This window comes from Phacochoerus africanus, chromosome 2 (genome assembly GCF_016906955.1).
Source record: "Phacochoerus africanus isolate WHEZ1 chromosome 2, ROS_Pafr_v1, whole genome shotgun sequence".
Lineage (NCBI taxonomy): Eukaryota > Metazoa > Chordata > Mammalia > Artiodactyla > Suidae > Phacochoerus > Phacochoerus africanus.
The window spans coordinates 82988974-83014803 of record NC_062545.1 but is presented as its reverse complement, the minus strand read 5'-3'; the positions used below and the strand labels follow the sequence as shown (position 1 = coordinate 83014803).

Genomic DNA, 25830 nt, shown 5'->3' with positions numbered 1-25830 from the left:
CGGTCCCTGCCTTGCTCAGTGGGTTAACGATCTGGCGTTGCCGTGAGCTGTAGTGTAGGTTGTAGACACGGCTCGGATCCCGCATTGCTGTGGCTCTGGCTTAGGCCGGGGGCTACAGCTCTGATTCGACCCCTAGCCTGGGAACCTCCATATGCCACAGGAGTGGCCCAAGAAATAGCTAAAAAAAAAAAAAGACAAAAAAAAAGAGGTAAGTCACCTAAGACTTTTTCTGAAGACTGCTCTGGAAAAACTAGCGAAGTCTTCTTTACCCTCCCTATTTGCATCAACGCTGGGGAATACTAGTGATGCACAATGACATTTTGGTGAGGTAACGACAATGGAAAAGACATCACAAGGAGTTGGCATTAAATAAAATTTAATTTTCTAGCAGCCTTTATGAATTTTTCCTTGCATATATTATAAAGTCAATGATTAAATCATATAGTTGAGCTTCAGAATTTTACATTAGTGAGACTGATAGCAGAGGTAAATTTCATTTTAAAAAACTGAATTTAACAAGTATAGTATTTTTACCTGTTTCTAAAGAATTTAGTAGTGTTTAAGATAAATAATCATATCTAGAAACAGGCTAGTAAAGTGCACCATAAATATTATGATTATAAATGTCTTTGAACCTATCATAACAATGGCAGTACTATTCTATGAAAACTTTTAAAAAATTAAAAAATCCAGTTTCTCAAGAATATAAAACAATGTCCTTAGAAACCTGGCTGAGGTCTTTCTCCGACTCCTCCGGCCTGCTGAAATACTGCCAAGCTCACTTCATATGCAAGGCTGTCCGCATTTTCCTGTGAAGCACATGAAAGGATATTACATGAGAAAGACAGCAGCCAGCAGGTTACTTGCAACTTGGGAAGTGGGGGAGCTTTCTGATTCTGTTTCACTAACGTGTTCAAACAAGAATGTTTTTTCCCTTTCAGTAACAAATTACAAGACCCTGAGATAAAAGGAAAACAAGTTACATTCTTCTAAATCAGGTAAGTTCCCAGTGAACTAACTTTAGAATCTGATTTGATTATCATGCTAATTTAATAAAACTTAGTTCTTAAGGGGAAGAAGGCCACATTAGCCTAGAAGTTTGTCATTCTAAGGCCCAGTTATCCTCTCATCCACCAGGGATGTTTGTTCACTATATTCTGGAATGGCCTAAGTTTCTGCAAAAAGGCTGCCAGCTACTGTATAAATTAATTGTGATTAATTAATTGTAAATACCTCCTTCTGAGTCCTTGGTCACCACACTCTAACTTTGTCTCAGCCGAGCAAACTCTTTTATCAAGGGTTTAAGGCAATAGACATGAGTGAGTGAAGAAACAAATACAAAGTTTTATTTAAAAAGAGTATTTTGGGAGTTCCCATCGTGACTCAGAGGAAATGAATCTGACTAGCATCCATGAGGATGTGGGTTCAATCCCTGGCCTTGCTCAGTGGGTTAAGGATCCAGCGTTGCCGTGAGCTGTGGTGTAGGTTGCAGATGTTGCTCGGATCCTGCATGGCTATTGCCGTAGCTTCAATTCAAACCCTAGCCTGGGAACCTCCGTACGCCATGGGTGCAGCCTTAAAAAGGAAAAAAAAAAAAAAAGCAATATTTTGAAAAACAAATTGAGAGTCCAAAGATGAAATGCAAGCAGCATGGATGATGGTGCCACCTGATTTAGAAATGGGCCTCAAAGCTGGTTGTTTTCATAAAGCAACAGGATTATGTTTTTAAAGGAAAAAAAAAATACAATCCTCTTGAGAATGCATATGCATCCTGAACAAGTGTAAAACTAAGTATTTATTAGTTATTCGCACAACAGTCAGAAATCTGACACTTTCAGAAAATCTAGAATAAATAAAAAGAAAAACATTTGGGGAATTTTGTTTAGCTACAGAACTGATGAAAAGAAATAAGAACTTTAGGTTTGTCAAATGAGAACTTTCTTCCTCTTTCAGTAACAAATTACAAGAGCCTTAGATAATTGGAAAACAAGTCACATTCTCCATAAATGTCAGACATTGAAGATTCCAGCACCATTAAAGTGGTTTTCTCTCCTGCTGCACCCTCCCCTTCCCCTCCTCTCAATGCACATCCCTTCACTAGACCTGTCCCTGCTTACCTGCGAGTCGGCTTCTGCATAAACTCGGACCACGTCTTCCGTACCCGAGGGCCGTACAAAAGCTCGGGAAAGCTTGTACTTCTTTACCAGGTCATTGATCGCTTCCTGGAGTCCTGGAGGTTTAACTACTTGTCTTTCAGCATCTGTGGTGCTAATTACTTGCCTGTCTGCAACCTACACAACAGGCATTTGTTACATCACACTGTTACTACATCACACTCTGTTCAGAAGCTTAAAACCCCTTCAACCTAATTTCCACCAAAAGAGCATGGCCATTTCAATAGGAACAGACCTACATTTCAGCTTATTGTCCCACAAAGTACAGCACAGGGATGGATTTCCACAGAGTGTCTTATCGACCCCATTTAAATATGGCCATAATTACTGTATGACTTAGTCACTGATCAAATAATCATAAGTATTTAAGAAGAGGATCACAATAAGAATCTCCTGAAAGAAAACTAATCCAAGGAGTTCTCGTTGTACTCAGTGAGTTAAGGACCTGATGTTGTCTCCATGAGGATATGGGTTCGATCCCTGGTGTTGCCCAGTAGATTAAGGATCTGGCATTGCCACAGCCGCTGTGTAGGTTGCAGATGTGGCTCCAGTCCAGCGTTGCTGTGGCACAGCCACAGCTGCAGCTCCGATTCAACCCTTAGCCTGGGAACTTACATATTCTGCAGGTGTAGACATAAAAAGACAACGATGAAGAAAAAAACTACTCTGAACAATCATCGGCCCTTTCTGTGAACTCTGGCTTTAATATCTATCTTTCAAAAGTTCTGTTGGTGAATGTATAACCTGGTATAAATATGTACAGATATCAATCAGCAATTTATCTGATATGCCTTTAAAAAATTCTCTCCTTTTCAGCCCACAGATTCTACTTCTCGGAATCTAGCGTCTGGACATACTCTGAAAACCAAGAGTAATGCAGAGGAAATATTTTCACATGAAACAACAAGTGGTCCAGGATTTGCTTCAAAATAATATGGAGGAGGTAGAGGACACTAGTTGAAATCTGTTAAAGCTAGGTACAGAGGAAATCCTTATTTTGCTCTCTCTCTGTTTTTAAGTTTTTATAATCTTTTAAAGTGAGACATTTATAATAAAGTTGCAAACCATTGGAAACCAAATACTTCTCAATGACAACAGTATGGTTAAGAGCTATTCTGTATTTTTTTACTATACTGTATTTTTTTTACTATGTGATCTAGCAATCCCACTTGTGGGAATATATCTAGACAAAGCTATAATTCAAAAAGATACATGTACCCCAAAGTTCAGAGCAGCACTATTTACAATAGCCAAGACATAGAAACAACCTAAAATGTCCATCAGCAGCTGAATGGATTAAGGAGATGTGCATATAGATAGATACATATGCACCCACACACATGTACATACACCCAAGTATGTGTGTGTGTGACCCAGTCTCATATACACACACAAAAAGGAGTACTACTGAGCCATAAAAAAGAATGAAATAATGCCATTCCCTGCAACAAGGACATAACTAGAGATCATCATACTAAGTGAAATAAAGACAAATACCATATGATAATCATTTATGTTTGGAATCTAAACTATGGCACAAATGAACCTAGCTATAAAATAGAAACAGACTCAGTTATAGAGAACAGACTTGTGGCTGCCAAGGGGAAGGGGGAGGGAGTGGGATGGACTTGAAGTTGGGCTTAGTAGATGCAAACCTCATTTAGGATGGATAAGCAATGAGGTCCTACTGCAGAGCACAAGGAACTGCATCCAATTTTTTCTTGGGCATAGACTATGATAGAATATAATAGAAGAAAAGGAGTGTGTGTATGAATGACTGGGTCAATTTGCTGTACAGCAGAAATTGGCACAGCACTGTAAAAATACACTGTAATAAGAAAAAAATTAAGCTGTTCTGTAATTTTTAAAGATATGAGAAAATGGTCTTTTCTATGCAGTATGTATGTATAGCAGGAAATTGCCTTACTTAATTTTCAAAGAAGTAATTTTAAAATCTCACTCCCACCTTAACCTTCAGCTGTCTGTTTGGAAGATCCATATAGAGAGCATCCCACTGCTGTATAGTCAAGCCCTTCAGAGCCAAGATTGCCTCAATCACCAGCATGTCAGAAATTGCATCACCAGTTGCCTGCAAGATATGGGATACAATATAAACAGAGCTTAGGTATGAATGCTTTCTGTCCTAGAAACCAATCAAGGTGTGCTGGCTGCCCCTAACTCCTGACTGGTTTGGGGAAAAATGAGGAAAAGAGATCTACAGGAGAAAATAAAAGGACACAGAAAACTGAAACCTGCTTGCCCTTAATCTTCCAGCTTATCTATCTGTAAAGTCACATCAGACTGGATAACTCAAGGCACTCTATGACTCAAAACTGTATGTATGGAATTCCCATCGTGGCTCAGCGGTAACCAGACTAGTATCCACGAGGACACAGGTACAATCCTTGGCGCCACTCAATGGGTTAAGGATCGGGGGGTACTGTGAACTGTGGTATAGATCCCAGAGGCGGCTCAGATCTGGTGTTGGCTGTGGCGCAGGATGGCAGCTGCAGCTCCAATTCGACCCCTAGCCTGGGAACTTCTACATGCTGTAGGTGTGGCCCCTAAAAAGACCAAAAAAAAAAAAAAAACCTACTTATAACTAGCTCCCTTTCGAGATAGTAGATTATGCTGGTATCTTGACAGAAAGCATCATTCATGGTAAATTGGAGAAATAGGAGGAATAGGAATGTGTGTGATAAGACACACATTCAGTTGGATCCATACTCTGCTACTGAGTAGCTCTAAGCCTTTGTTTCATTTACAAAATAGGAATTCCGGTGACCTTCTTCTTGTGTATTTGCACGAGGCATGTAAAGTGCCCAGTGTGTGGGAGACCCTCAGGTTTAGTTCTGTTGCTTTCACTGAAAGCTTTACTTTCATTGCCATATTCACCACTCCAAACCCAATCTGACCCCTTATATCAGAGATAATTTTTCCTGAATTCCCTTGAGAAGGCTGGTTTTAAAAAATACATTGAGCCTTACAGATTTACTTGGTCGCTGAATCTGTTACTCCAGGTATAAGCTACGTATTACTTGAAAATCTGAAGCACAAAACTGTTCCGTCACTGCACTTTAGTGTAAGTCTCAGTAACTGTTACAAGGAGCCTGCCACCACTTACTTCTCCACTTTGATTTTTTTATACAGCACATTATTCTGTCCACCTTCTGAATAATGAAAAAGTAACCAAACACCCACCACCCCATCAGTTCTGACCTGATTAAACAGGTCTATCACATTTTCAAGCATCTTAGCAGCTTTCCCTTTCTTATCTTCCAGTTCTTTTGCTAGTTGTCTTATCTTTGTTTCAGCAGCTTTACTAAACAGTACCTACAAAAGAAAGCATAAAATCAGAAAACACTATGCATGCCCCAGTCATAAGTACTATCTTAAACTACTTTTGAAACTTCAGTGAGTTTGGGGGGAAAATGGCAGCTTTCGAATGTTTGAAATTAATGTAAGATCAAATCAGAAACCAGAAGATACTGCGAGGGGGGAAACAAAGTTCCTTTATGAATTACAAAACTGGTGAATGCACGTGCTGAGTTTAAATGTTGCCCTGAGCCAGCTAGACCACTTCTGGGCAACCAGGTTCCTAAAGCCTTACTTGTATCCATTTTACTCTGAAGAACATAATTCATTGCAACTAGTAGAGTTTTCTTGTCCTAAATTTGTGAGGACATAAGCTAGGCAAAAGTACAAAAGAGGCTAATCATGTATATCACATTAGGACAAATAGTGCCATGGACATTTAATAGAACACACATGTTCCTCGACTGCCTTGCCCATGACTTTAGTGCCTTTGGAGACCAAATATTAAAGAATAGAGCATGCTATATTCAGCCACTTGATGAAATACATATTGGTCAACTAAAGTGCAAGCTGCTCACTTGTTTTGTGGGACACAGCCATTCCCATTCATTTACCCTCCACCAGCAGATCTGAGCAGATGTGACACAGACACCATGGCCTGTGAAGACTAAGATATTTACTACCTGCCCTTTAAGATCACTTACAACCCCTGCATTAGATCACTCAAGTGCTATTTTAATTGTATTTTCTAAGAACTTCTTATATTCGTGGCCTCTACAAGCCAATTCTGAATTAAATGAAAATGATTGGACCTAGGTAACATTTTCCATCAGCTACTTCAAATCCATTTATGAAATGAGGCTAGGTATAAAAATATTTAATAAAGACAAATTATGAACTTTATGAATATATTAAAACCTATATACATTAAATAGTAATTTTATGTGAATTGTATCAAACTTTTTCAAACATTCTATTAAGAGCCATAAAAAATTTTATATGCCTATTGCTAATTAAACTCATTTCTAGTTGCTCATAATTTAATTCTCGACCTAACACTTTCCAATTCACCACAGCTAGGAAAATATTTTAAGTTGAAGGAAAATATTTTAAATGATGTACAGGCCACCTGTTTGTAGGAAAATTAAGAACTACATATTTTTAAAGAAACCATATAATAGGAACAAATTAGTTGTATCTCATTACACACAAAGAAAGATCATTACAGTCTAAAAAAAAGCAAAAGTTTCATGGAACCAGTTAGATATATTAACTAAATCTTATTCTATCACCATCTCAATCATTTCAGCAAAGTGGATGGAGCATTACCTATTACCACCATCACAAAAAGTGCCAGCAAAAGCGAGACATAATTTAGGAGAACTTACTGTGCCATGCCCATTTGCCTCAAAATAAACTCCAAGGTCAAACTCTTGAGCCTTGTGGTGCAAATGTTTCACACCAGTTTTAGTACAATAGACAGGTACCTGTAACACAATATTTAAACAAAGACAACAGCCGTTTTTCAATCAGCAAATACTCTCTGTGCACCTATGATCCCAGGGACACAAGAGGAAAAAAAAAACCTCCTGGTGAGGAAGACAACTAAGCAATAAAAACACAAAGCAGAAGTGTCACTGTGGGGGAGTGACAGCACCAAAACAGCACAAGGCTGAGGGTCCCTTATAATGAAAGATTACAAATGTGTGTGACATGATCCAATTATTTTAGACAGCTCAGTTTAGCTACAGTGTGGAGAATGGCTCAGGGCAGGGGTCTGCAAGCTTTTACTCTAAAGAGCCAGATAACCATTATTTTAGGCTTTGCAGGCCTTTTGATCTCTATCACAACTGCAAGATTCCACCAATGCAGTCTGAAGGCAGCCACAACCACATGGAAACAATCATGGCTGCATGTCAATAAAGCTTGATTTGCAAATAGCTGCCAAGCTGGGTGTGGCCTTCAAGCCACAGTATGCTATATAAGCCCTGGCTCATAAATTAAGGTGGTTTCAGGGCTAATCCCAGTACGAAGTGACAGTGGTTGGAGTAGCACAGTGGCAGCCGGCCTTGGGTGGATCTGAGAGGAAAGCAATGGCTAAGTCAAGACTGAGAGCAGCCAAAGTGAGAAGAGGGCAGGCCCAAATCGGCCTGGCCCTCGACAGGGTTGAGGAGAGCTCGAGGATGGCTAGGGCTAAAGATACTGCATCGGGAAGAGAATGTGTGGAGAAAGGGACCGTCACTTGATACTCAGTTTCTTCAATGGGGTATCTTACTATAAGAAATTTTTAAGGCAGAAGTTAAGAAAAATACTAAAACAATAAACCAAACACAAAAACCCTGCAAACAGCAGGCAACTGAGAGTCCCATGAGTGAGTTTAGTGTGATGTATTTAAATCAGGGCACAAACCAGCTGCCTCCCAGCGTGTTTCATTTGGCATCCCCACTATTTCTTTTAAATTCCGAATCAGCTGCCAAGACTTAAAAAGTAGGAAATTCACATGAAAATTCTCTTGAAGAAGCTGACTAAAAGTGACAGCAGTGGACTGGGCACACCATGCCTGGTCCTTGTCCACCTGCTGTGCTCATTCATGGAACCTAAAGTACCAACCAGATCATAAAGAAATCGGACTTCACCATTCCTGCTTGAAAAGAATGGAAAGGCAACAAAAATCAGTGAAATGTAGGAATGTGGAAAGGGCCACAAATGTTGGCAAAAAATACCCCAGCCAGGGAGAAAAAGAGTAAAGGCAAACAGACCCGATTTTGGCCACCCATCCTCTAACTCTTAAAGCAGGTAGTGTGATACAAAAGATGATCACCTGGGATGTCGGGGAAACAATGAGAAATAAAATCTACCAACCCAGAAAATGTCTCCACAGGAGAGCAGGGAAGCAGTTTTCTTAGTGAACAGGCATCAAGCCAGACAGTGCTGCACAGAGACAACCTGCTGAGAGAAAGCAAACTGCCCAGGCAGAGAGCAGGCCCACCTCTCGCAGAGCCGAGGACAACCAGCGACCAAGGGTTCTCCTCCAGCAATGAGACTCTTTGGGCTCCTCTGAGCCTGAATATGTCCTGTCCTTGTCCGTGTCTCCAAGGGCCCAATTTTGTCAAGAATCCTGCTACCAGTCTAGCCAGGATCTCCCACCTCCAGGCCTGTGTTTTGGCAAAAGTCCTGTTAGGCTGGTCTAGCCAGACTCCTCCCTGACCCCTGGTATTCCTCTGACTCTCAATCCACTGTCCATCTTCCCCCACATCTTACGCTTCTGCTACCAAACCCCCGCTTTTTCTTGTACTACGAGTTGAGCCACACCCACGTCCACCCCCACGACAAGACTGAGGCAGTGTATCTATTGAACAGACTTCATGGTACCATCTGCCACACACAGTCTGTCCTTCATCCACCTGATCATCAGTGGGATGGCCACTGGTATTAGCTAACTGCCCCCCCTCAAGGACCCATACGACTCATCTCTCTGACAAGTGCACAGGGCTCTGGCTTGAAGAAAGAGAAACTCTCAGGAAGCGGATGGGATGCTCTCTTCCTCAGTGCGTATTATTTCCAGGAGGTGATTCCAAGCCCTGTGAAAACACTCCTGAACTGTCAAACTGGCTTATTCTGCTGTTACAAAGATGGACGTTCATTACAAAAGACCAAAGAACAACTTAAATTCTTTTCTGATTTTTGATTTCCATTTACCCTTAAGTAGACAACAGCTTGCTTCAGGCACTACAACCCATAAAGTTTAGGAGGGTGTAATTTCCTCACAGGGATATCTTACAATAGAAGATAATAAGCTACCAGGAAACGGAAATGGCTCAATACCTTCATAACTTCTTCCAGATACCGTGTTGAACTTCCATTTGCATATGCAGTTTGCACAACACCAACAGTCAAACTTTCTCCAATCTAGACAAAAACAATAATAATTACCTTGCCATCCAGTAAAGACCCTACAAAAGCAAACGCAGAATGAGAGTTCTAAAGGATGAGAAGATTATCAGCCAGTTAGTTTAGCTGTGCCTTACATAACTCACCGAAAATTTACGTCTGCCAGAAAAAAAGTTAAAATACTTTTCAGCATTACTGAGAGCAATTCTACCAGAATCCTTTTGTTTTAAAATCACCTGATTTAGTTTATACTGGTCCATGAGGATTCATCCTTAATGTTGCATATTCTGCGGGTATAGACAAATGTGGAGGACACGTTCCCATCCATATGGCATCAAACAGTCTTTTCAGTCCTAAAAAATCCTCTGTGCTCCATTTATTCATCCCTCAGTGTCCACTTCCTCCCTCCCCTTGCAATCACTGATCTTTCAACTGTCTCTAGAGTTTCTGTGAGTTTTTGTGTTGCAGGTTGTCATATAATTGGACTCATACTACAATACACAGCCTTTCCAGACTGTCACTTCATAATATACATTCACTTTTCCTCCATGTCTTTCCATGGCTTGATGGTTCATTTCCTTTTACTGCTGAAAAATATTCCATGGTCTCCATGTACCACCATTTATTTGCCTATGAAAGACATCTTGGTTGCAAAGCTATCTTTTTTCTTACCCCTACAGGATAAGAAATGTTCATTATCTCGAATGCTGGTGCATGACCAGTAACAAGCTTCATTAGGAGACAGAGGGAAACCACATACTGAGGTGGATTTCTGGGCAGGTTTAAAACCCTTAAGTGTTGACAGCGTAATTGTTTTTTTGTTTTTTGTCTTTTGTCTCTAGGCATATGGAGGTTCCCAGGCTAGCGGTCCAATCAGAACTGTAGCCACCAGCCTACACCATAGCCATAGCAATGCCAGATCCGAGCCATGTCTGTGACCTACACCACAGCTCATGGCAATGCCTTGTATGATGCCATAAGGATGGGAACATGTCCTTCCACATTCATCTACACCTGTAGAATATGCAACACTAAGGGTGAATCTTCATATAAATTATGGACTACACACAAGATAGTGTGGCTACCTTGTCTCCTTAACCCACTGAGCGAGGCCAGGGATTGAACCTAAAACATTATGGTTCCTAATCAGATTGTTTCTGCTGTGCCACGTCGGGAACTCTGGCAGATAATTATTCATAAAGTCATTCATGTATGTAGGGCTTTCCTTTTACTTAACAATTTTCACTTAACTATTCTTATGAAGTTGAATCAGTCTTTTGCCTGTAAAATTAAATGAAAAACAGAGACCGTTTTTAAAGATACTGTGGCTTCTTGATCGCTTTAGTTTTTTAATAAAAGAATACACTGAAATCTTAAAGTATACATTTCCCAGATAAAATAGGTATCATCATACTTTATACTTAGAGCTAGCCTGAGATTTCCAAAAGAGTGAAACAAAATAAATCTATCATGGAGCTTATCACAATCACAGTAAATAAATTCCTCAAAGGATTAGATTTTTCTGTTTAAACTTGAGGCTCTGGGGAATGACGTTCATGGAAATCTCATTAAAATGCCAGGTGTGAAGAAACTAAAACTTGAGAAAGCTTCCAATCACAAAACTTCGCCAATGTGAAAAAGCAAAGGGCACTCCCTCAGGTTCCAAAACCAAAGCCCCAACGCTGAAATGATCGGAATGACCTTTTTTTTTTTTTTTTGGCCGCAAATGAAAGGAACTTCCCATGAGTTATGGCTTTGAGATGTTCATGTGACTGCCTGACACAGAACAACCTCACCAAATGAGTCTGGCTTTAAAGGGCGGCCAGCCACCCCACTGTACCTCCAACAGGAGCTCTTTAAGGAAGCTGCTAATTAGTGTGGCGATCTTGTCTCCATCTATAAGACGAAAGTGGCCATCGGCATCACAGTAGTAGTAAATTATTCTGTCTGCATCTCCATCAAAGGAACAGCATCTTTCATTGGCCTTCATCTCAATTCCTAGCACACAAAATGCCATTTCAGTCTAAGGAATGGGAATAAAACTTGACATGAGAAGTTTTTGGTTTTTCTCTTACACCAGTTACAAGGGACAATGTTTTCAGTTCAGTATTCATCATAACTGGCCTTCTGTGTTACACAGAACCAGGTCCACTATGACCTGGCAAGAGGTATTTAAAATTATCCCTCCAAATAAAAACTAATGTCTTAACTTTTAAACGTGTATACAGGTTTACTGGTATTTTTCAGCTGGTATCTACCTTTTTTATCAGTATCTTTCACAGCTAAGTGAAAAAGGAATTTTCATAACCTAAGCCAAAACCCAACATGATACTAAAATAAAATTCCATCTTATCAGCCAGTGGTTTGGCAATACAGGCTCCCACAGTTTTGTAAGCTACAGGTGTTTCTGAATACAGTTCCCCTAGGACCACATCCTTTACATATAAAAAATAATTGGCAAGAGATGAGGTTATATGCTTTGATTTAATTCTGAGAAAGGTGATTTTTATGTGGTCACAGCATCAATAACAAACACTGGTAATTAAGGGCAAAGAATTATAACCCATGAGAGATCAATGGCTTGTGTAATCTGCCTAAAGTTACTGAAAACTCAGCAACTGGCACATCAAATTAGATGTGGCTCTTCTGCCAGGACAGGAGTAGAGGGACCAACCCAAGAAGTGAAAGGCTTGTGTCTGGAATGTGACTATTGTGACTGTGAGGTGGGCTGTGGGGCACAGCACAAGATGCAGGAATCAGAAATGGAGGCCATCCTATAGGGCAGGAGAAAGAACAAGATCAAATCCAGTGAATGGCTAAGCAGGCAACCCTGAGCTAGATTGTCAGCAGAGGTCAAAACAAGCCATTCAGTGAAAAGGAGCTCAAACTGGCTGATTAGGCTGAAACACTTCCTACAGTGAGGCAGGACATGAATGAGAGGGGCAAGCGGGGAGGTGTATGGCGCCCTGTGGGGGAATGTCCTAGCCGAAGGGGGTGGGCCACCCCACTGCAGCCCATTAATGAGGCCTCGTGAGAATGGGCGTTTTCTTGTCTTTTGTCTTTTTAGGGCGGCACCTGCAGCATATGGAGGTTCCCAGGCTAGGAGTCTAATCAGAGCTGTAGCTGCCAGCCTACGTATGCCACAGCAACGCCAAATCCAAGCCAATCTGCGACCTATACCACAGCTCACGGCAACGCCAGATCCTTAACCCACTGAGTGAGGCCAGGGATTGAACCTGCAACCTCGTGGTTCCTAGTTGGATTCATTTCCACTGTGCCATGATGGGAATTCCAGAATGGACATTTTCTAATTTCCATAAAGAGAAGCCAGAGATCCCAGGATTTCAGTGAAATCATAGAATTTTTAAATGGTGGCAACTAATGCAATTAAACTTAGAGACACACACACACACACACACACAGTAGACCACACAATACACCTGCAAGCCAGGTCTGGCCCAAAGGCTAACAAGTTGGGATCCGTAATGGAACTTAAATATGAAACAACTCTTACTACAACAACTATGAGAAGAACAGTCTCCCCCGTAACACACCAGCTGTGGAAGTCATGGATTTTGCTATGGTAACTAAGCAGAGTTGTATTCCATTATGTGTCTAATTCAGATACAGTGAAAAACAGAGCTACTTACTAGTGCTATCCTTTTTTTCTTTTCTTTCTTTGCTGCCCTGCCTCATATGGAGTTTTTGAGCCAGGGAGCAGAGAGGAGCCACAGTTGTGGCAACATCAGATATTTAACCCACTGAGCAAGGCCAGGGATAGAACCTGTGTCCCAGTGCTACAGAGACACCGCTGATTCTGTTGCACCAGAGCAGGAACTCCACTAGTGCTATCCCTTTGATAAGCGATTCTCAGAGCATGGTCCCCAGATCAGCACCATCAACAAGGCCTGGGCATGTGCTAGAAATGTGAATTCCTATCTAAGTCCTACCTCAGGCCTATAGAATCAGAAACTCTGGGGTAGAGCCCAGGAATCTGTCAGCTAACCATCCCTTCAGCCAATCTGATGCCTCCTAAAGCTCAAGAACCACTGCTAAAATTCCACTTGGATTTTGCGTCTTCCACCTGATGTCCTACACCCTGAGAGGACTCACATGACTTGCAGGCTGGGAACAGACATGTTTTGTGCAGTGCTCACAGAGTCTAACGATGGCAGAGCCAGGATGAGCTGCATGGCTCTTAAGTCACTTGACCACCTCTGTCCGTAAATGAAATGTGTTTTTAGAACTCTGTGAAACCAGTATTTCACATACCTTCTGGAGGTTTCTGATGACTTTTCACAAAGTCGGCCCCACAGAAATGATTAAGTTTCCCTTTGGTCCCATCATTAAATAGCTGAACTGACAGCCCCTGGGGCAAGTAGTGTTTCATTTCTTTTAGCTTCAGGGCCCCTATGCCGTTTGCACAGTCAACCTTCAGTGTTCTGTGGTCATCTCCACTGCAGGAGGCCTGAAATGGAAAACACACATGGAGGAAAAATTCAAAGTTAAAAGTAAAAGTGAAGCATAAAGCATATATATACATACGCATAGGTAGACATCCTCCATTATTTCAGTTAACTTGTCTATTCTGACCCAGGAAACAAAAGAGTGCTCACATTCAGATGAAAACTGGTTTACACCAAAGTAAAGTTTGAAAATGCCTTTGTTTGGACACAAACACTAAACATTTTCACTGACTGAATAAATTATGGAAATGGAACTTAGAATGTTGCCTCAATTAAGCAAGGTCTCTTAAAATATTATCAGATTCTGCATTACACGACAGTTCTTCAAATGTGGGAATGAATGAGCGGTAAGAACACTGTTCATTCCCTCTTCATAGCCTGTGACAGCACCGGGCATATTTGCCTTTTTTCTTCACAGTCTCCCCTCCTACCCAACCTCATCCCAGAATCTAAGTTCTATGAGAATGAGGCCTTGGACTGGGTTAACTGTGTCTGACAATAACATACACTCAATATTAGCTGATGAAACACATTATACTCCTCAAATCTTGTTCAGGTTTATGAAGCTAATATACACACTGAAGAAAAGCTTTCTGGATGGCAGACGCCTCAAGTATGAGGCCAGCAGCAAGTGCAATAATTCTCTGAGCAAATTCCTTTGAAGGAACACTTATGATGATCGCGGATGCACCGCGGTCTCCCCCAGCCATTTCAGAACATGCCACACTCCTTGCCAAGCAAACGCCCACAACAGCGTTAGCAGGATGCAAGGGTGAGATCTTGCAGAGCCCTAAAAGGAAAAGGGAGATGGGCAGTGTTTTGGGAAAAGGAGAAGGGGTAACAAATTATCTAATTAAAATAAATTGTTCTCCTGATGTTATCTGAGTCATGTGCTCAAACTCTAACCACACTGGAAAGACTTTCACCTGTTTGCTAAGTTCCACAAAGGCTGTGGAGAGCTTGTGGTAGTAGCCATCTATGGTCGCCTCTCCATACTGGCCACCGGTGTTTCGACAGCACACCATGTAGTGAAGCTGCGGCGTCGTCAACAAGCCGTAGTCTGTCACAGAAACACAAAGAACAACTTACCACACTTGCGAATAAAAACAAGACTCCTAGCGCGTGAATTTCAGGGTGACAAATCCTCTTCAAAAAAAGACAGAAAACACAAGAAACGCTAACTTTTAGGCGCTCCAGAAATAGGTATATACATCCATGAAATCGTGGTAACTTTCATGTCACAGGGTGATATTACAGTAAGAAATGTAATTTTGGTCTCTGTCCCCATTTCTGGCAGAGGCTCTAAACCCTTGGAATTTCCTTAACAATAAAGGTGTTTTTGCTATGTTAACAAGGTGGCTTTTGGACAGCCCTTAGAAACCTGAGGATGGGAGTGGCTGCCAGGGAACCAACCAGGTGATTAGAGAATGGAAACTTTCAGCGCCCTCCCATTCTTCTCCCCAACTCCAAGGAGGGGTTAGGGGTAGGGCTAGAGGAGGAGTTCAAACACCAGTGGCCAACGATCTAATCAATTGCACCCATGTAATGAGGCCTCCAGGAAAAGCCAAAAGGATGGCGGTCCAGGTTGGTGAGCAAGTGGAGACTGGTGTGCCCAGATAGCACTGATGCTCCACGCCCCTTCCCGCAGAAATCTCTGCCATCTGCCTGCTTCTGGCTCATCTTGCCGTGGGCAGCTTGATATGGGACCTCAGTTCCCAGACCAGGGCTCAAACCCAGGCCACAGCAGTGAAAGTGCCTAACCATGAGGCCACAAGGGAACTCCCTAAACTGATAATCTAGTAAGTAAAATGTTCCCTTGAATTCTAACTATCGAAGCAAATTAACTGACCCCCAGGGAGAGAGCTGTCAGAAACCCAGGTAACTGGCATCTGAAAGCCTAGCCAGGGATGGGGTGTTGTGGCTCTTAGCCCTTCACCTGAACCGTGCCAGAATTAACTGGTTGTAGAAAAGACACATATTAGACACATACTCAATTCTAAAAGAAAGAACTAGTACTGACAGCAAAACCCAATCTTTTAGTATAGACTGGTCACAATGTAAAAATAGAGCAATGTAGGAAAGTCATCATTGACTTCTATTTCCAGTAACATTACAAACTACATGATTGAGATGAACCCTCCTCCTGAAAATAATCCAGAAATGCTAAATAGGAGAAAAACCTCTTTTTAAAAAGAACTGCAGTACCAATGTTATAAAGGAATTTGACCAAAATCTATGTGAAGCAAGGACTCTAGAATATGGGCTGAGGGAAGCCGGTTTTGCTCTGAGGGCTTTCCTCTAAACCAGAAGTGGAGCTGTGGTTCTCAGTGCACAAAGTCCACATGGCTGGTCTGAGATGTGTAACCCGGGAGAACAGGCCCTCAGGAAGTGAAGCCTAAAGGACTACTCTTCAGCACAGGGGAAAGCCAGAAGGAGTCAGCCCCCGGACCTCCTCCCCAGAAAGCTGACTTGGAACTAGCAGAGGGGAAAGCCCACCCCTGAAGAGCTGTCACCACAGCAAGGCCTTCCCCAGACTCCCAGCCCAAACTCATGTAGTCACAGGGACCCAAAGGAACCCTGTCATCAAAGAACCTTGTCACCCACCAGCCAGGGGGACCCTATGCACCCAGCAGAGGCAAACACTAAACTCAGCTAGGGAAATGCACCTTCATCATAAACCTCAAGAATGGCCCACAAATGTTGTCCAAGAAAACAAACAGCTTATAGTTCAACTAGTGAAACACATAAGAAAAGCACCGGGAGTGAGAAACAAGAGAAAGAGCAAAGATGGACCAGGATCTAATAATACTCCGGGACAAAATCCATCAGTGGTCTTCAAAGTCAAGCATAAGAGTTTGGACAGGAAACAAAAATCCCCTTAGGTTCTTTAGCCCTGCAGTTACATAATAGAAATGGTATTTTATGAAGGCAACTTCAGCTTTGGCATAAGGATTATGTGGGAGAAGGTGAAAGAGGTCAAAAAAAAGTGGCTTAAGAGCTAAGATTAGCTTAATGGAAGTGTCTAACAGGAGAGGAAAAACAGTATTCCAAAAGACACACTGAAGGTTGAAACAAAAGGATTTTGTGACCAATTAGAAAAAAAATTAAGTGACCATTATTGACAGTTACTTATTAAAAAGCATTACCACCTATTTCACAGATCAACCCAGAAACCCAAAATCCATTCTTCACAGCTCTAGCCTCACACCATATCACAAACTTCTTCTGATCCATTACTAATTCCAATTTTTTTCCATTTTCCTCACTAGCATCAGTCTCACATGAATGACTGCACTGTCTCCTAGGTGGTTTCTTTTCCTTTCTTACAACTTCCCTCTACCTCTCCACAACATTCAGAGTGACTGGCTTCCAATGAAAATGTGATTATATGCTCAGGCGTAAAAGCTTTCAATGCTGAGTTCCCACTTTGGCATCTCTGCAGCTCTGGGATGCAGGTTCAATCCCCAGCCCAGCACAGTGAGTTAAGGATCCAGCACTGCTGCAACTGTGGTGTAGGCCACAAATGTGGCTCAAACCAGATCCCTGGCCTGTGAACTCATGCAGCAGGGCAGCCAAAAAACAAACAAGCAAAAAACTTTCAATGGAATCCCACTGCATGTAGTATAAAACCCCAATTCTTACCACGACCTATAAAGCTTAGAACTCGACCCCTGCTGACCTCTCTAACCCTAGTCTTTTTTTCTTTTTTTTTTTTTTTGGTCACAGCATGCAGAAGTTCCTGGGCCAGGAATTGAGATTAAACCCACACCACAGCTGTAACCAGAGCCAGAGGAGTGCCAGTGCCAGATCCTTAAGCCACTGAGCCACCAGTGAGCTCCCCTAACCCTGTTCTTTACTAGCTTCCCTCAGTATCTTCCTTTCATTTCCCAAAATACATCAAGTTAGAGAGAGAAATGAGCAAAGGGTAAAACAAAACAAAACAAACAAAAAAACCCTCTCAGAACACTGAATAAATAAATTTTAAAAACACAAGAAAACTGATGGTTTCAGAGTCAGAATGACAGTGCTGAAAAAGTCAACCATTCTGGGGAATGGCAAAAAGAACAGGGTTTGGGGCAGGGTGGATCTGGGGTGGAGACATCACTGACTGGTACTCTCAAACCTCAAGCCGGAGCCTGTCGACAGGCCATGGTATCTACTTAGTGAGATCCAGCCAGCATTTCTGCCTTTTTCTAACAAGAACAGCTGCATGCAATAGTATAGTATCATGGGTCAGCCCTGTTCAATGAAATTTTCAGTTACACAGACAGGCATGTGTGCATGCGTGCAATGATAAAAAATTAGGTTTCTCAATGCAGGTTGTGATATGCGGTGAAGCAGACTGCATGGAGGGCTGTACACAGCAGGGAGGGCAAAGATGTTTGAGCAACTGATGAATGAATAAATAAAAGAATATATGCAGCTGTGGAGTTCCCACTGTGGTACGGTGAGTTAAGAACCTTACTGCAGTGGCTCAGGTCACTGTAGAGGTGCAAGTTCAATCCCCAGCCTGGCACAGTAGGTTAAAAAAGATCCAGCATTGCCACAGCAGTGGCATAGGTGGCAAGTGCAGCGCAGATTCCATCCCTGGGCCAGAACTTGGGAACTTCCATATGCTGCAGGTGCAGCCTTACGAAAAGAAAAAGGAAAAAAGAATACATACAGCTGTAGCCACAGCAGTAAAGATGCTCATTCAGAAATGAGACCAAGTGAAAGCAAGAGGTGAAGAATGCCTGTGTTAGGAGAGATGGGAGAGGAGCCAGCCAACAGAGAAGTAATAGCAGCCAAGGAAACAGAAGTTAAAGAAAGGGAGCAGTCACAGCATGGGGAGCTGCCAAGACAGCAACTGAAATAAACTTTAAAATACAGATTCCGAGGGTTAAGTTTAAATCATGGATCCCTTCGAGTATATGACAAAAGCTATAACTTCTCTCCCCAGAAAAGTGCACACGCAGGTGACAGGGCGCAGTGCACCTGGAGGTCCGTGTACACACAGGTGACAAGGCACAATGCAAGAGAGGTCCATGCACACACAGGTGACAAAGTGCAATGCACCTGGAGGTGTGCAATGCCCCTGAGGCTTAAGCAAACCCTCCTGGGACCCTGGGACCTGGGTGACCCCGGACTGGGTGATCTTGCTTTACCATAGATAAGTGTCCGAGAGACAGTTCCCTGGAGGAACCAGGACGGAGCCTCAATGACCAGAAGCACTAACGGAGAAGCAAACCAAGAGAGTCCTAGAAGAGGCCAGGTAACTGGAAAGGGAGGGAACACAAGGAGGCTGAAGGGGTCAGGATCAGCCACTGCAGAGACACCACCTTCACAAGGTGCACAAGTGACATGAGGAGGATGCCAGCCTATTGTGCTGCATGTAATTCTTCATTTGATAAAATGGGAAAATCCACCTGTCAAAACTTAACATCATGCTTATGAGTAGGCCAAGGATATTTCCCATGATGACTTGACCAGGACAGCGGACTCACCACGTGACTGGCTACCAGGGTATATGTGATTATTGACCAAAACCCCAGAATGAACATCTTCAAGCAACTGCAAGGGTTTTTACCGCAGGAAATTCAGTCTTAACTGAACAAGTGGCTTAAGATCAGTATTTCCTATGTCTAATCTCTGACAAGTAAAATATATTAGCCATGCCCAGAAAAAAATTTTTTTAATTTTTTTAACTTAAAAAGCCTGGACTTCCCTTTGCAGTGGAGAAGAAATGAATCTGACTAGTATCCAAGAGGATGCAGATTTGACCCTGGCCTCATTTAGTGGGTCAGGGATCCAGCGTTGCCATGAGCTGTGGTGCAGGTCCCAGACAAGGCTTGCATCCCACGTTGCTGCGGCTGTAGGTCAACAACTATAGGTCTGATTCGACCCCTAGCCTGGAACTTCCATATGCCACAGGTGCAGCCCTAAGAAGCAAAAAAAAAAAAAAAAGCTAGTAGTTTATATTGAGTGTTTTTGTTTTTTGTTTTTTGTTTTTTTGATCTTCCTGTGGCATAAGGAGTTCCTAGGCAGGGATCAGATCTGAGCCGCAGTATGGTAACGCTGGATTTCTTTAAGGCACTGTGCCAGGGCCGGGGATCAAACCTATGTCCTGGCACCGCAGAGACACTGCCAATTCTATTGCACCACAGCGGGAACTCCTACATTGAGTTCATTTTCTTTTTAAAGTTTTTAATCTGTATTTTCAAACTTAGTTCTAAGTTAAATATGTACTCATTTTGTGACCTGTTTAAAAAAGTTTTTTAAAGATCAATTTACGAGTCACGATAACTACGTACCATGGAATTGACCTCCTAAGACAGTCACGCCATCTATCACAGACTCTGAAAGTTTCTCACTGCTGGGCCTAGGAAAGAAAAGGGAGAAAATAACATCCTATCCCAAGACTGACTGAGCTGCTGTGTGTGAAAGCATATGCTGAAATTCTATGCTACAGGTTTCAGAAAAATAAGTCCATTGTATTTGAACAGAATGAAACCTGCCAAGTCTGCAAACTCTGAAAAGATAATACAGGTAAAGTGGAAGCATTTTCCAGTAGCCTTTCACAATATATTTCTTGGAGAGTTTGGCTTTGAAATGAATTTAGAAAAGAGGGATAAAGCATACACTATACCCATCCAAATCCCTATTCAGGTGTGACTGTAACAACACCTACACTGCCTGAGAACAGTGAACAATGAATGCATACGCTGTGTACAACGCATGCTGGGTATTAGACCATCAAGAGTATAGAACCTAGTTTTCATTATAAAAAGTCAGTCTACCTCCTAAAAATAAAGCAGGTCAATAGACAACTGCCTTGTAGAAAAAGATTTTCTCTATTGTTTAAACTAGATAATAGCTGAGAGGCAAATACATGTGGACGGCTTTACTGAGAGATGATAATTTGCTTCAGATCATAAGTCACTTGGCTATTTGTGCTCAGTGGTATGAGGAAGTCCCTCTGGTAATATAGTAAGGGTCAAACACTAGTCCAAGTCATTCAGAAACTGAGCAGGAATATCCTCTAGAAAGAATCTCTGGAGAGTTCCCATCATGGAACAGTGGTAACAAACCCAACTAGTATCCATGAGGAAGTGGGTTCGATCCCTGGCCTCACTCAGTGAATTAAGGATCTGGTGATGCCATGAGCCATGGTGTAGGTCACAGATGTAGCCTGCATGTGGCATTGCTATGGCTGAGGTGCAGGCCAGAGGCTACAGCTCTGATTCAACCCCTAGCCTGGGAACTTCCATATGCCATGAGTGTGGCCCTAAAAAGATTAAAAAAAAAAAAAAAAAAAAAAAAGAACCTTAGCTAAAACCAGATCTTACGCAAAAGAGAATGCTTCTGCTTCAAAGCACACTTTTAATCTAACATTTATAATAATCTTTTTTTTGTAACAGAAGGTAAAAGCTGCCAAACATGACAAATACATGGAAATAATATAGATTGTTAATGTTTTCCCATGAACTCCAGCATGGGAAAATGACATATGATCAACCAATAACACAGGTTATAAAATAAACCTCTAAAAATAGTAACTTACAATCACCTGTTCTTACCCTATGGAGACTGAGTAAACCTACAGAAGAAAAGGGATGGAAGACATTTGCTTGTGCTTCTCTGCAGCCAGGAACCAAGTACACTGCCTACATTATCTCTTGCCATTCTCAATAGGGATCACACGATGCAGGCCTCATCACCAACATATTACAGGTGAGCAAAGGTGAGCTCCGAAAGGATAAGTGCCTGCTCAGCTCCCATAGTAAGTGTGAGAGCTGGGGCTCGAAGCCCAAGCTAGAGCAGTGACTTGGCCCCCACGTCCTACTGAAAAGATCCAGATGTGGAGAAGCCTCTCAGGGCAGTTCCACTTGGCTTGATTTTCACCTGGTCCCAGTGGTTAAAACTAAGGCAACCACTGTTCCCAAAGAAGCTTTTGCTGGCAGCTGCGACAGTCACCTGGTATCTCTACCGATCACCACGAAGGCGTCCTGGTGCAGATTCACAGCTGCTTCCTCGCTGATGGCCACCAAGGCTCGCGCCAAATCTTGCTCCTCAGCATTTGCCAAATGGGTAGCATGTTCCTCCCAGGAGGGCGCCAACATTTCGCCCAAAGGGTCAACCAATTTTACACCATTGTCGTCCTTCAAAGAAAAACAAATGAGAAGCCATCTGTGCACAGTTGTGAGGGTGACATGAAGAAGTACACTCAAGCTGCTGTCCCCCCAACGAAAGTGAAGGCTGGCCAGTCTCCCTGGTGACTGCTGAAGGCCAGCCACAGGACCAGATGTCATATTTATATCACCTCCGCAAATCCTCACCACACATGAGCTCCACCTAAGAACCCTAGGGTCACTCTGGTCTTAACTGAAGAAAACTAAAATTCAGAGCAAGTAATCTGCTCATGTTCACACAGCTAATAAGTGTTGGTGCTGGTATTAAAACATCAAATCTACTTGAGTCTTAAACCCACAGCCACTGTGCCACACATGCCAGCTGTATTCCAGGGCTGTTACCTCTGCTTTGGCCGGCAACTAACTGATCAGGTACAAGTGTGGCAGAACCAGGGCCCTGGGGATCCTTTTGCTCTGGCTGTACTCTGAGAACACACTAGCCATCGTGTTAGCCAGTGGGTGTGGCACAGAAGCTGAGAAGAGGCACCTCCATTCTGGGCAGCTCAAATTTCTGGAAAGATATAAAGTGTGGTTCAGAGTAAATGTCAACAGCTAGCTAAGAATTGTTTTGAGAAGTGCTTCTGGAACTCAATGAATTTGGGGTTCTGCCTACAAGTCATTAAGCAATTATGGAGATGTAGACACACACAATCACAGTGATCCACGTTCAAACTGAATAAGCAATGTCCTTTTGTTTCAGGGTTGGGGTGGAGAGGAGGTTACAATCCTTTACTAACACACATAAAAACTGCTGCTGATTTAGCTACGAAGGTACAAGTCTCATATCGTAGCAAACAGAAGTGTATTATTTAAACCATGTATTAGTGAGTTACAGGCCAGTACAGAATAAGATCAACTGTGTCAAAAGGAACGCTTCAAAGACTTATCAGGAACACTAGAACCATCGGGCCTCATCAATAACCTGCCCAAAGCAGAGCCCCATATTTAGGCTGTTCGTTCAGAACAGGAAACCATGCCCTGGCTATAGAAATGTTGTCTGAAAAGTTTCAAAATGAGTTAAATCTTTTCAAATATTTGCCCACGCCCCTTCCCCTGCTTGTCTCCAAGCTCTTCCAACTTTGCTCAACTAAAAGCGGTAACAGTTTTTATTACTGACGCTGTCTCACTGCAACTACTTGGGAATGACATTCTGTTATTTCTCAATATGGACACACAGCAAAAAAAAAAGAAAAAAAAATGACCATCTCATTTCATTCTCTCCACACCCTTTAAACAGTCATGAGCTAAATGACCACTAGTTTAAGGAAGTCATTTCAAAGCCAAAGGAATGTAGCAGTGAGAGGGCATATTTTGAGAACTGGAATCTATATTTTGGATCAAAGCACTCAGACACTATAGTTTGGTCCTGCAAACAAAGGTTTGCTCTTTGCTTTACTGGGGGCACTAAATGCATTACCTCAGGATTGTGTGATGCTGTTACCATGACTCCTATGGTAGACTTTGTCTGCTTTGACCTCAGGACAGCTAATAATCCCATTCGAAACATGACATGATCAAGACGGTCTGCTTTCGTTCGAAATCCAGCGGTCCCATATTGAAGAATGAGTCCATCAGGCTTGGCATGCGATGCTGAGTGCTTGGTAATGGCATCTAAATCCATGTCTACAAAACTAAGGAATATTTTTCAGGCATAATATGAAATCTTTCAAAGACAATTTGCTCCAAAAATTGCCATCCTAGAGTTCTTGTAATGGCTCAGCAGGTTATGGGCCTGGCATTGTCTCTGTGAGGATGCAGGTTGAATCCCTGGCCTCCCTTAGTGGGTTAAGAATGAGGTGTTGCTGTGGCTGTGGCCTCAGATGCAGCTCCAATTCAACCCCTAGCCCAGAACTTTCATATGTCATAGGTGGGGCTGTAAAAAGTAAAAAAAAAAAAAAAAAAACCCTTGCACCCCAAACTGAGAGATCTGATTCATTCTGAGCCTCCCCAAAGAGGAGAGGCTCTATGTTTTTTCTCTATGTTTGAGAGAAAAGAATGGTAGAAAAAATCCAGGGGGGTTAGCATTACCTGGATCATCCACTTGAGAACAGAAATCACATTGTCCCCAACAATTCCCGGGCCCTAGGCAAACTTAAAATGGTCCATTCCCAACTAAAGTGAAGATTCCTTAACTAGATTCAGAGATTCCTACAAGATCAGAGATCATCTCCTTTTACAAACGGGAAAACTTAATCCTGGGTCTCAGTTAAACAATTTAAATTTTACATGAGGAGCTGCTGACAGACACCTAAGGTCACATTCTCAAGTGGGCTGGGACCGCAGAGCAGACGAAGTACCTGGGAAATCTGTGTACTTCTGCTATTTCTCCCAGGCTACAGAGACCTATTCCCAAAGGAAAAGCAAAGGGCAAAGTCTCCTCTCCAAGACTGCCCTACCTCCTGATACACCTTGCAGTGGATTTTTGTATTTTCATAAGGGAGTATGGAGACACCCTTCTAAATTAAGCTCTGAAACCAGCAACACCTTCATTTTACCTTTAATTCAGTTTAATTTTTTTGGCCACCCCCACGCCATGAGGAATTTCCCAGGCCAGGGATCCAACCCAGGCCACAGCAGGGACATCACCAGGTCCTTAACCTGATGAATGACACCAGGGAACTCCCACTTTAATTTTGAAAATCAAACATCAGGTTAAGGATCTGGCGTTGCTGTGAGCTGGGGTGTAGGTTGCACATGCAGCTCAGATCCCGAGCTACTGTGGCGTAGGCCCGCAGCTGTAACTCCAATTTGACCCCTAGCTTGGGAACTGCCATATGCCAAGGGTGCAGCCTTAAAAAGACAATAAATAAATAAGTAAATAAATAAATAACATCAGCCCTTAGCCCACTACTACTTTCTTCTCTGGGATACTCAGGTTTTAGGTGGAACTTGGGGCTTCCAACCTCAGCTGTATGTACTATTCACTTCCTGGACCTGCCCCATTACCAGTTAGTTTAGGGATGAACAACAGTCCCCATAACCACCAGCCTAACTATCTTGTTTTCTTTACTTCCCTTCACTACTATTTGGATAAACAAAAGCTAAAGGAAATGGTGAAAATGTTTGCTTTTGTCCAGTTGGAAAAAGCTGGCATTCAGGAAGTTAATTTTGACCCAGAGTCATTAAATCTACTTCACAAGCCTGAAGACGTTTTATTCAAAACTGACCAGTTAGTAATGTATCATGTTTATTCAAAAGGGCGTAAACCAGTCCCTTTTCAGCCAGAAAGTCCTTTTTTTTCTTTTTTTTTTTTTAAGTCAAGATAAAAATGTTTCCACCCTTTAAAGCGTTTCAGGTCCTAAAACTACTTTCAAAGAGCATTCGAAGGCTTTAAAAAAGTATTTTCAAATCCAAACTGTTTCCACTCTAAGAAAATCTGAGAACGGCCCCCCTCATTCAATTTTTCCATCCAAACTTCAATACGAGGTTAGTTCCCCTCTCCTTTCGCCCCCACGTTTCCGAGACAGCCCTGAGACTCCGCCTTGGAGGGGGACGAGCCCCCTGCCCCAGTTCGCTACCCTCGGCCCGGCGCCACCAGCCTGCTCCCGAGCCGCAGCGGCGAGTAGGTGTGTCCCGCGCCGTCCGCGAGCCAGTCCGCCTGCCTGCCCACCCATCCCGTCCGTCTACCCAACCCAGGCAGACCAGAATGTCTCCTTCCCGCCGCCGCCGCCGCCGCCGAGCCTCCGGGCCAGCTCACCTCTGCAGGGAGACGCCCCCTCACCTCCACCACGCGGACCACCTCCCCCGCCGCGGCGCTGGGAATCAGACTGCGGCGTTCCGCACCAGCAGACGTGGCCCTGCGTGGCTTCCGGCCCG

General features: G+C 42.7%; 1 protein-coding gene and 1 long non-coding RNA gene across 3 annotated transcripts; one reads left to right on the top strand and one right to left on the bottom strand.

The window, feature by feature from the left end:
• Nucleotides 1-359: 359 nt before the first annotated feature.
• On the bottom strand, nt 360-25817 carry PGM3 (phosphoglucomutase 3). 2 transcript variants are annotated; one of them, XM_047763184.1, is made up of 13 exons: nt 25712-25817; nt 23432-23645; nt 21800-21984; nt 20137-20204; nt 14773-14906; nt 13653-13848; nt 11221-11378; nt 9315-9398; nt 6878-6976; nt 5394-5507; nt 4141-4263; nt 2118-2291; nt 360-809 (listed from the first exon to the last, which is right to left on the bottom strand). In XM_047763184.1, the coding sequence occupies exons 2-13, from the start codon at nt 23633-23635 to the stop codon at nt 720-722; spliced, it is 1629 nt and encodes a 542-aa protein (XP_047619140.1). In that variant the 5' UTR covers nt 23636-23645; nt 25712-25817; the 3' UTR covers nt 360-719. The 2 variants fall into 2 exon arrangements, with proteins under 2 accessions (XP_047619140.1, XP_047619147.1); XM_047763191.1 differs by lacking the exon at nt 25712-25817 and adding an exon at nt 22357-22525 and having other exon boundaries at nt 23432-23480.
• LOC125117389 (uncharacterized) lies at nt 809-4290 on the top strand. Its single transcript, XR_007132609.1, has 3 exons — nt 809-998; nt 2991-3151; nt 4153-4290. It is a non-coding gene; the product is annotated as an uncharacterized LOC125117389 (long non-coding RNA).
• Nucleotides 25818-25830: the final 13 nt, after the last annotated feature.

Coding starts and splice junctions, on each gene's coding strand:
- PGM3 (XM_047763184.1), bottom strand. CDS start 23,635: ATGGATTTAGATGCCATTACCAAGCACTCAGCATCGCATGCCAAGCCT. Junction 20,205..21,799: donor GTGATCGGTAGAGATACCAG/GTGACTGTCGCA, acceptor TTTCTTTCCTAG/GCCCAGCAGTGAGAAACTTT. Junction 11,379..13,652: donor TCATCAGAAACCTCCAGAAG/GTATGTGAAATA, acceptor TTTGTGTGCTAG/GAATTGAGATGAAGGCCAAT.